The sequence below is a fragment of the Euprymna scolopes genome, chromosome 2 (genome assembly GCF_053919585.1).
Source record: "Euprymna scolopes isolate OS-2025 chromosome 2, ASM5391958v1, whole genome shotgun sequence".
In the NCBI taxonomy this organism is placed as follows: Eukaryota; Metazoa; Mollusca; class Cephalopoda; order Sepiida; family Sepiolidae; genus Euprymna; species Euprymna scolopes.
In genome coordinates, this window is record NC_136483.1 from 197,659,773 (window position 1) to 197,669,740 (window position 9,968).

General features: G+C 34.7%; 1 protein-coding gene across 1 annotated transcript in view; it reads right to left on the reverse strand.

The window, feature by feature from the left end:
- LOC145301420 (carboxypeptidase A2-like) overlaps positions 1–9,968 on the reverse strand; it is a 140,946-nt gene that overhangs the window by 36,157 nt on the left and 94,821 nt on the right. The window contains exons 5-6 of the mRNA XM_080144574.1: positions 4,456–4,555; positions 2,036–2,134 (exon numbers count right to left, since the gene is read on the reverse strand). Of these exons, the coding sequence (XP_080000700.1) occupies positions 2,036–2,134; positions 4,456–4,555 (199 nt within the window). The remainder of the gene's footprint in view (positions 1–2,035; positions 2,135–4,455; positions 4,556–9,968) is intronic.

Consider the following 9,968-nt stretch of genomic DNA (forward strand, 5'->3'; position numbering starts at 1 on the left):
TGATCTGCTCCCAACTGCAAAAATATTAGTGAGCATCCAACCCTTTGGGGCCATAGAAATTGTGGCAACCGCGCAGAATGGTGAGAGCAAAAGCCGCCCGAGACCGCAAAGCGCGTGTTTCGAATGTGGGAGCCCGCACTTGCAGAGAGACTGCAGGAAGTTCTAAGAAAGGATGGTGTGCTACAGATGTAACCAGAGTGGTCACATGGCAGTTAACTGCAAGAGTCCGGGAAACTGTCAAGGGGGGGCCGAAGCGCCAGCAACTGCCCTGACTTGGGAATAATGGTGCGCTCGCAGCAGATGCCCAAGCGTGAAATCGTGATGGAAGGACAAGATGCTGTGGCTCTGATTGACAGTGGCTGTACCACTAACATGGTGCATACTAGCCTTGTAAGAGGGTGAAGAGGGAAGGGTGAAGTAGTGGAATTCGATGGGTCACGAGTGAACTGTCGAGGGAGGAGGACTGTCACAATTGAAATTGAGGATCCCCGGATGAGAGCCCAAGCGATTGTCGGAATGGACGTAATATGCCGACTTGGAGGTGTCACAGTCGGCAGCAATGGCGTGAGGTTCGGACCAGCTGGATTCACAGTAACAGAGCAGGTCAACGAAGGAATCAAACAGGTTGGAGAAAAGAAATGGATATCAATCAGTGATCCAGATTTAAAGCGGAATTCGATGGGAATCAGTGGTCATGGAAGAATGAAACACCAACGCTGACAAACAGGGTGGCATGTTACGATAAATCGCTCAAATGGGGAGCAAGAAAGAATTTTGAACGAGAAGTGGAGCAGAGGACGCGTAACCGGTAGTAATACTAGCAACACCATTGCGGTAGACATATTCTTGATATGGTTACGTTACAAATACTTACGTTTCCAACCCGTTTCCAAGACCAGCAAGAACAAAACTGTTCACTTCTAGATCTGTTTCTGACCACAGTTCACGAAGCTTGTGTAACGAATGCCCACAGTCCACTCGGGAACGCCGATCATGCAGTGATAATGGTTGAAATCGCCCTAATCTCTAGAGCCAAAACCGAAGAGCCACTGCTCAAAACAATGAGATATTATAAAAAGGCTTACTGGGAAGCCATCAGGGATCTCATCAGAGACGCCACATGGCGAAGTATCTTTTCACTTCCTGCTGAACAGTGCGCCAAGGATACCACTGGATGGTTCAAAACGGCTTCAGTAAAATGTAACCCCTCAAAAAGTGGTCACAAATGGTTATATAATAACCATCGTAAAGGATGTTGTTCTTTGACGATTTGAGCCCGAGAAATATTAACCCATCGAATTCTTGTGCCTGCATCTCCTATAACTAACCATTGTTAACGGTTACCGAGAATAAAGATATATTATTATATTTTTATTAAAAAATTTTTTAAAATATAATGGATGAGAAGACTAAATAATTTTATTTTACTGAATCAGGGATCTCATCAGAGATATCTTTTCACTTCCTGCTGAATAGTGCGCCAAGGATACCACTGAATCGTTCAAAACGGCAATTGAAGCATATGTTACCGCGCAGAAATTTTATAGCAAGCTTCTGTAGTACCAGTTTTCAAGAATTCTGGCGAAAGAACTGACCCAGTAAATTATTGCCCCATTAGCCGCCTCCCACTTTTTGCCAAAATATTTTAGTCCATAATTAACCAGGCTCTGGCCCATCACCTTACAGATACTAAACTTCTGACCGACAAACAATATGGATTTAGGCAAACGAATACTAGAATTTAGGAATAAAATGGAAACTAGAATCTAAAGACGAACACTTCGTTTAATAAAAAAAAAAATAATATGAACGTTATATAATGGATATTAAACAAACACTAGAATCTAAAAACGAACACTTGAGTTTGAAAACTACCACGTTGTAGCCTCTATGAAGCAATTTTGTTACGTGACTACAAGCAGGAAATTCTTGGTAAGAAACTCTGTTCATGGTGTTAGGCAAACAGAGGAAGAATGCTAAGTATTAAGTCGATACTCTTATACTATTTAAAAAATGTAATGTTAAATTAACTTACTTTAATGGCCACGAGATCTCTTCCTTCAAAAGATTTTCCGAATTTGATCACGGACAGATGTTTGTATTTAGTCTCGTACGAGTGTAGCAAGTTCTTGATCTGAAACGAAGAAAAAAAAACACCCATTAAAAATCCATTAAAAATCCATTCAGACTCACTTTAAAAATCGATGAAAAAATCGGTGATTCATAGGGAATAAAGAAAGATCTATATAAAAAGAATAAAAACAAAATTAAACTATTTTTTTTTTCAAATACTATTATCCGGATAACTATAGACAACGAACGGAAAAACTGGTCAAAAACAAATATAGAAAATAAACGTTACCAAAGGCAAGAAAAGTAACTCTTCTAACTATTTGGTAAACTTTTTTTTTGTATTTTAACTTATGTTAAATCTTTATTTTTTTAGTTCGAAATGCAAGTAATATCGAATTGCTAAGTTAGAACGAGATCCTCTTTGATGTTTCGATAATCGCTCAAAGCTTGAAAATGATACGAAATACTGATAGAAAGCTAGCCAATAACTGTCACTGTGGCATTATTGGGTGGATTTCTATCATCAGCATTTTGTTTTATTTTCGACGTTTTAATAATTATCACGTCTTCTCAAACGATATACTTATGTAAAATAAGCGATATATATATATATATATATATATATATACGCATATATATATATATATATATATATATATATATATATATATATATATATTCATTTTTCTTTTTGGCGTCGAGAGGTTCCAGGTCGTCTGATGAATTCTCTTTGACTGAAACAGATGGCTATTTGTAGCGACCATATGTAAATGTTTGCCCCAAATAATAATAATAATAATAATAATAATAATAATAATAATAATAATAATAATGCATCGCTTGAGTGTGAACTTAACGCAGTATATGTAGCGTTATATATATATATATATATATATATATATATATATATACATATATATAACGCTACATATACTGCGTTAACTTCCCACTCAAGCGATGCAATATCCCCTTAATTCTTTTGAGACTTTGGCAGTGGACAAAAACACTTGGTCCTCTACATGTGACAGCGGGATGGCCTTCTCCAACAACGATCATGAGCGAGTAGCTCGGAGTGACATAGAGTGAGACACAAACGAGCGGCGGCCACTTACCACCAACATCCAAATCCTATCTTCCTGTGCTCTACATGTGCAAAGCAGAGTAGATCATGCATCAGGCTTAACAGTCATCAACGGAGTCACGGAATCAATTTTTAAAAAAATGATGAAAAGTGTCCACATGGATGGACTACCATAACTAACTTACATATATATATATATATATATATATATATATATATATATATATATATATTTGTAAGTTATATATATATATAAGTTATATATATATATATATATATATATATATATATATATATATATATATATATATATATATATGTAAGTTAGTTATGGTAGTATATACAGGGTGTTCGGGATAAAGTTGACGGCTTCGTAAGGAAAAAGATAAAGTACTATGTAACTAGAAAATTTAATGAATTGAAAAAAAAAATGAACAGACACAGAAATTACACTACTGTCAACAAGTTTTATTCAAAATAACCACCATTAGCATCAATCACAGCCTCAATCCTGCTTCGGAACCTGGAACAAGCTGATGCTACAGTCTCCCTTTGAAGAGCCTCAAAAACTAGCTTAATTTTATCCATTAACTGGGCTTTTGTATCACTGGCACAGTGATTGTTGTCTTTCTCAACTGCGCCCCATACAAAATACTCAATGGGGTAGAGATCTGGGGAGTTTGGAGGCCAAACATTTGGACTGGTGAAGATTTACGGCTGGTTTTACTAACATTGCCTTTTATCATCCTAATTTTTAATCGAGTTTTTTATCACTCGTAAATGTATATTTTAATCGACTCTTCATTGACTCTTTTTATCATTCGTAACTATATATTTCACTTCTATTTTTAATATTTTATCTCCACCTGATGATGATTCAAGAAAGAATCGAAAGCGCTCGTGTGAACCATGGAACATTTGTAAATACCTTCCATCTTGAAGTTAAAAAATCTTACGAAAGATCGGAAAAATGAAAAAAAGAATCATTAAGCAAGGTATCTCTGTTGTTTTTAATAATGTTTGCCTGAATGAAGGAATGCTGCCTAAATACACTAATATATATATATATATATATATATATATATATATATATATATATATATATATATATAGAAAGAGAGAGAGAATGAGAGAGAAAGGAAAAGAAAGAGAAGTCCTCTAATTCGGTATGTATGATATAAACCGAGTTAGAAGAGGAAAAGCTGGCAGTATATGTTTACGTTTAAGAGTGTTTCTGTGCAAATAGAGATATACGTTGTTCATACTCCTGTATTAGATGCAAAATTGTTGGAGTCACTTACCTCATTATAACTGGCATATTTGTCAGTGACGGAATTGGATGCATATGCAGTGTACTGACTGCCATTGTGTGCCTGCTCTTCATTCTCTTGATCAATAACTCTGCAAACAAAAATCAGATAACAACCAATTCAAAATAATTACTTTTTATGTTAATTTTATTATGTACACTCACTAGAAGTTCTCACACAGGTCATCGGCAGATATTACTCACTGCCAACAATGCTCGATGGAGTTGAGTGACAATAAGTCTTTCTAGACCTCCAGAACTCTCCATAGTCTTCGATAACTTTTGCAAATGAATATGCGTTATCGCAACAACCGCTTGCTATTGCCTTCTCGCTGGCAATGATCATTGGTCTTTATTGGAATTTGGGTTCGCAATAAGCCTTCCTAAAACCCGAGTCTTTTTCGCATTCATCCAATGGAGGTTTGCTTAGTGAAATCTGTCTTTCCATCCTCCCTGATCCTTCACAACTATTTGGTGTGAGGGCAATTGATGCCGGAATTACAATTTTGTATGAGAGCTGGGGGGAATTTATGTTTCAGTTTTCCTGGTTCCATGTGGCGTTCCTCTGTTTTTGTTTTATTTCTGTTCCGGTTGGAGTTTGTAGTTCAGGTCTCCGCATTCAATGTTTTTTTTTTAATATTTCAGCCATTTTTGTTTCTTCATATTTATCCCTCTGATTCCAATTTATCCCATACTTTTTTCGACGTTTGTCGGGATTGTTTCTAATGCTCCTACGATTATTTCATATCCACTTCAGCACTCTGGCCATATTATTCTTATGAAGGTTAATATTAATTTATATCAAACGTAACAAATTTGCTGTTGGTAGTGATCATTAGGGCTATGACAAACGAATATTCTTATCATTGTTTTGACTCTCGAGTATATATTCGACACAGTTAGACACAGTTAATCAATCGAGAACCACATCACTACCTAAAAACATATGATATTATCTGATATATACCCGAGAGTCAAAATAATGAAAAGAATATTCTCTTGTAACTCTGCATCCCCCACATATATTATTATTATTATTATTATTATTATTATTATTATTATTATTATTATTATTATTATTACATAGAGTCGATCGACTGAGCGTTTCTTTAAATTGAATATCTTTTAAATACAAAGTAGACACTCTAATCTGTTTTATCCGTTAGTGATAGTCAAGACCAGGATGCCTTCTTATAAAGGTGAAAAAGTATAATCCGATTTAATTTATTTGTAAAAAGACTTTATTTGCTTTCAGAAATTTAATTTCTTCGTATTCAGAAAACGAGGGCGTAGGAGTTATCGCTACTCCTGCCAAATATATACTCTCCTCCACATTCTCATAACACCGGGAATATTTTTCAGATAGAACGCAATCTTTGTTCACCGCCCAATCTGTCTCACCGAAAGTTAAAAAAATAAATGAACAAACCAATTGTTAAGTTCATAATATAAAAACTCTACATTTGTCATCGTCTTAAATTTAATCCTCATGGTGTCATTTTTAACAAACTTTCAAGCGTAACTACTAAGGCTGGAACGCAATATGTTTTGACTTCGATTCTAGCTGATGGCGCCCAAGTCATATTTTTAAAACTTTTGAAACCATAAGTATCTATTGGGTACAATATAATAATCAATGGAGTATTGGCTTCATAGTAATTAATACGAGGACTGTGTACATTAAAATATCATATTTAAGCGTATCTTACAACCGGGCAACGACATGTGGCCTTTCAGTATTGCATTAATAATTTATATAAATAAAACAGTAGATGGATGCATGTGTGTGTCTGTGTAAAAATATTTAACCAATAAACTCTTAAACTACGATGACATAACTCTGAAATTAATAGGAAATAGTAATCATACACAAAGGAGAGTTTATAACAAGTAAAATCTTTGTTTGGATGAATGAGTAACGTGTACAGAAATATATCGACAAATTGAAATGCAAAATGTCCATTTCAACTTGCTGACATCTTTCTATTACTTTTGCGCATGTGCAAATTCATTCATAGCTTGAAGTGGTTTCATTTTAAATCTTTTTATCTATCGATAGTTCAAAATGGCGGATGGAATGTTAAATGTTTTGGCTTCCATTCTAGCTGATGGCATACAAGTCATTTTTTACTTCTGAAATCAGTACTATTTATTAGGTACAATATAATATTCAATCGAGAATTTCCTCTATAATAATAAATACGAAACCTGCACGAGTTAAAATATATTTAAGCATATCTTACGACCAGGCAGTGCCGCCCCCGCTAGTAAATAACAAATTCTTAGCAAATAACGCGGATATCACGACCGAAAATCGAAATCGAAACCTTATGATTTTCAGTTTGAGGTTCTACTAACTGACCTTTTTTAACTTTCTTATAAATAGAGCTTAAGGTGACGGTGATCTAGTGGTTCACAATACGGACCAATAATCTTGGTATCCTAAGTTTGAATCCAGTTCGTTCTACAAAAATCATTTTTGTTTATGATGCTGGCAACCTTCATGTGGTCTCTTCGTAATCCTTGATGCCTTTTTAGAAAGAATTCTGACCAGAAAAATATCGGGAAAACCAATGCAAACAACAGAATCTTCGGATTTGTACGGCATGATGATGATGATGATGATGATGATGATGATGATGATGATGATGATGATGATGATGATGATGATGATGATGATGATGATGATGATGATGATGATGATGATGATGATGATGATGATGATGATGATGATGATGATGATGATGATGATGATGGATCTTAAAACATTACCTTAACAAAATAATTACAAATTAAATAATTATCCTACCTATCTCATTGCATTCGGTATTAAATTAATGCATAAATGGTTGATCTGCCGCAAACCAAATCAAATCAACTTAATAGAAACTATGCACACAATGTAGGTTAAATTGTAATATTTGTTTTGTCTTCGTAGTCTTTGGTAATATTTACTTTTGTTTCAATCCAGAGTGTCTCGTTTTGTGTGAACTAGATTTGGATCTAATTAAAAACGGACGTTTTGTCCAATTTATTTATAATGGAGGGTTGAGCAAATAAGAATTATTCAAATTCAAGCTGCAATTCTTTTTAAAATTAATTATGCTTCTCGGCAGATTGGAATAAGAGAGATAACACATGCCGCATGAATTCGGTAAAAATGGTTAACCGGCTTGAAATTATCGTCATACATGACTCTTCGACTAAATCAAATGATAATTTATTCTAAGCAACGGATCTGGACTAGAAGTTTCAGAATCAATTCTTGAAAATAAACATTTCTTACATATAATTGAATCTACATCCACACTCTTATATAAAAGTTACTTTGTGTGAGTGAGAGAGTTCCTTCTTCATAAGTTTTAAAACGGGTGTGCTTATCTTTTGCAAATTTCACACAAAGCTAATTTATATGTCTGGCAGTGTTCTTAGATATGTTTTGTACAGAAATTCATCCGATAAGTATTGAAAATCGAAAAAGTCTTAAAACAGTCTTTTTTCTGTTATAGATAATAAACAAGAATTTTTACAGGGAAATATTTTACGTTACATCGGCCGACAGAGATAATAAAATGTCAGCAAATCACTTCTTCTTAAAGACAGATTTGTTGACATCTGGAAATATAGGGCAGTGGTAAATCATTTGACTACAGATCGAATGATCCCCTGGTCAAGCCCGGGTGTACATCACCATTTTATTTATTTTTTTTATTATTAACTAGCAAGGCCACCCGGCGTTGCTCGGGACCGTATAAGATAATGAGAAAATTTTTGAACGTACGTAAGACAGAAGCGTGTGTTAAATGAATGTTTCTGTTTAGAGCACAAATGAACCATGATACTTGACTTTTGTATTTTAAACTTCAAAATTAATTGTTTATATAAAGTTTAATTATAATATACACTTTATAAAATCAACAGTAGGTTATTTACAGTGCGATGTAGATTACAATGTATTGTGAACTAAGTCACTGCAGGGAGACATGTGAAATTTCCTCTTGGTACACTGTGGTATTGTTGATTTTATCAAATTATTTTGATGTAATGACGTGAATTACAGTTAAAAATGCAAAAGTAAATTACAATAATTCAAATCTACTCTAAACAGAAACATTAATCTACTGTCAGTCTTATACGCCGGGCCCTTCTGCTTGTGCGGTGATAAAACACTCTCAAATGTGCTTGTGATATTACACAACATAAAAGTGTTAACTTTGGTCAAAATCAAACTGCTTTTTTCTTTAATGGGATTTTTTTTTTCGATTATCAATTTTCGATACTTGTTGGGGGCAAAATCTATCTTTTGTATATCAGGAGAGAAATTGAATTTGAACACGAACAAGATGTAGCAGGGAAGAATTCCCGTGGTAATGTTTTCGTGGAAATTTTGTTTATTGATAATCACATGAGGACGAAAGTAAAAGTCCTTGCACTTGTGGTAAAAAGTCTCGTTCTTGCTGTAAATATCTTACAAAGAGGGAATACAGATTGGAGCTCAGTCGAGCACCTTGAATAGTAATAAAGATAAAGATATCTGTATAAAAGCCAAGTACGTCCAAAGATGGAGTAATGCTGCCATATCTGAACAGGAGCTGCTAAAAACAGCCTATCCTGCCTTGACAGAGTACAAAATAGACTTTGTGGCTTAGTGGGGGATGCCCCTTTCTCTACCCTGAAACCTCTCTCCCACAGAAGAGACGTTGCGAGCCTATCCTTGTTTTATCGTTATTTCCATGGCAGGTGCTCGTCTGAACTCCAATCTCTGGTCCCCCCTCGCCAATCTTTCACGAAAAGCACCCGTCTAACTGAATCCACTGTGAAAAATTTCCCCCACTCTTTATTTGTGCCTAAATCAAAACGTGGATTCCATGAACAAAGCTTCTTTCTTAGAACTGTACGCTTGTGGAACTTTGTTCCGTCTGCCTGCTTCCCACCTGACTACAACTTGGATGTCTTCAAGTCCAGCGTTAACAAATTCCTAATGAACCGCTCCCTTAAGTAAACACTTCATCAAATCTCCACATTTACGCAATGTACTTGCAATAACCCTTATCCCTGAGTGGCTTCCGGGCCTTGATAAGTGGTGACCACTGTGTAAAAAGAAAAGAAAGTCATTTCTCAGTCTGTTTTTGAGATAAAGATTGTTTTTTATATCTGAAATATTGCATGATGAATTTATTTGCATTTGAAATAGCAAAAATTTATTCCAAAAGAATTGAAAACTTGGAAAAGTGTTCCAAAATATTTCAGAATAAAATGTCTGGCTAATTATGACATAGAAATGGAAATGAGATTCAAACAGTTTATTAAAATATTTTAAATTTGGCCATGACCCATGAAATGTTTGTGAACCAAAAAGATTGTTTCATCTGAAATCCCGAAAAAAAAAAAAATATTCTGAAAATAAACAAAGATGGCCGCCACGAATTTCTATGAATTGACAAAGTTATTCAATATTTCATTGAACGTTGCCGGTAAAATGCTGATGTTGAAACGTTAAAAAAA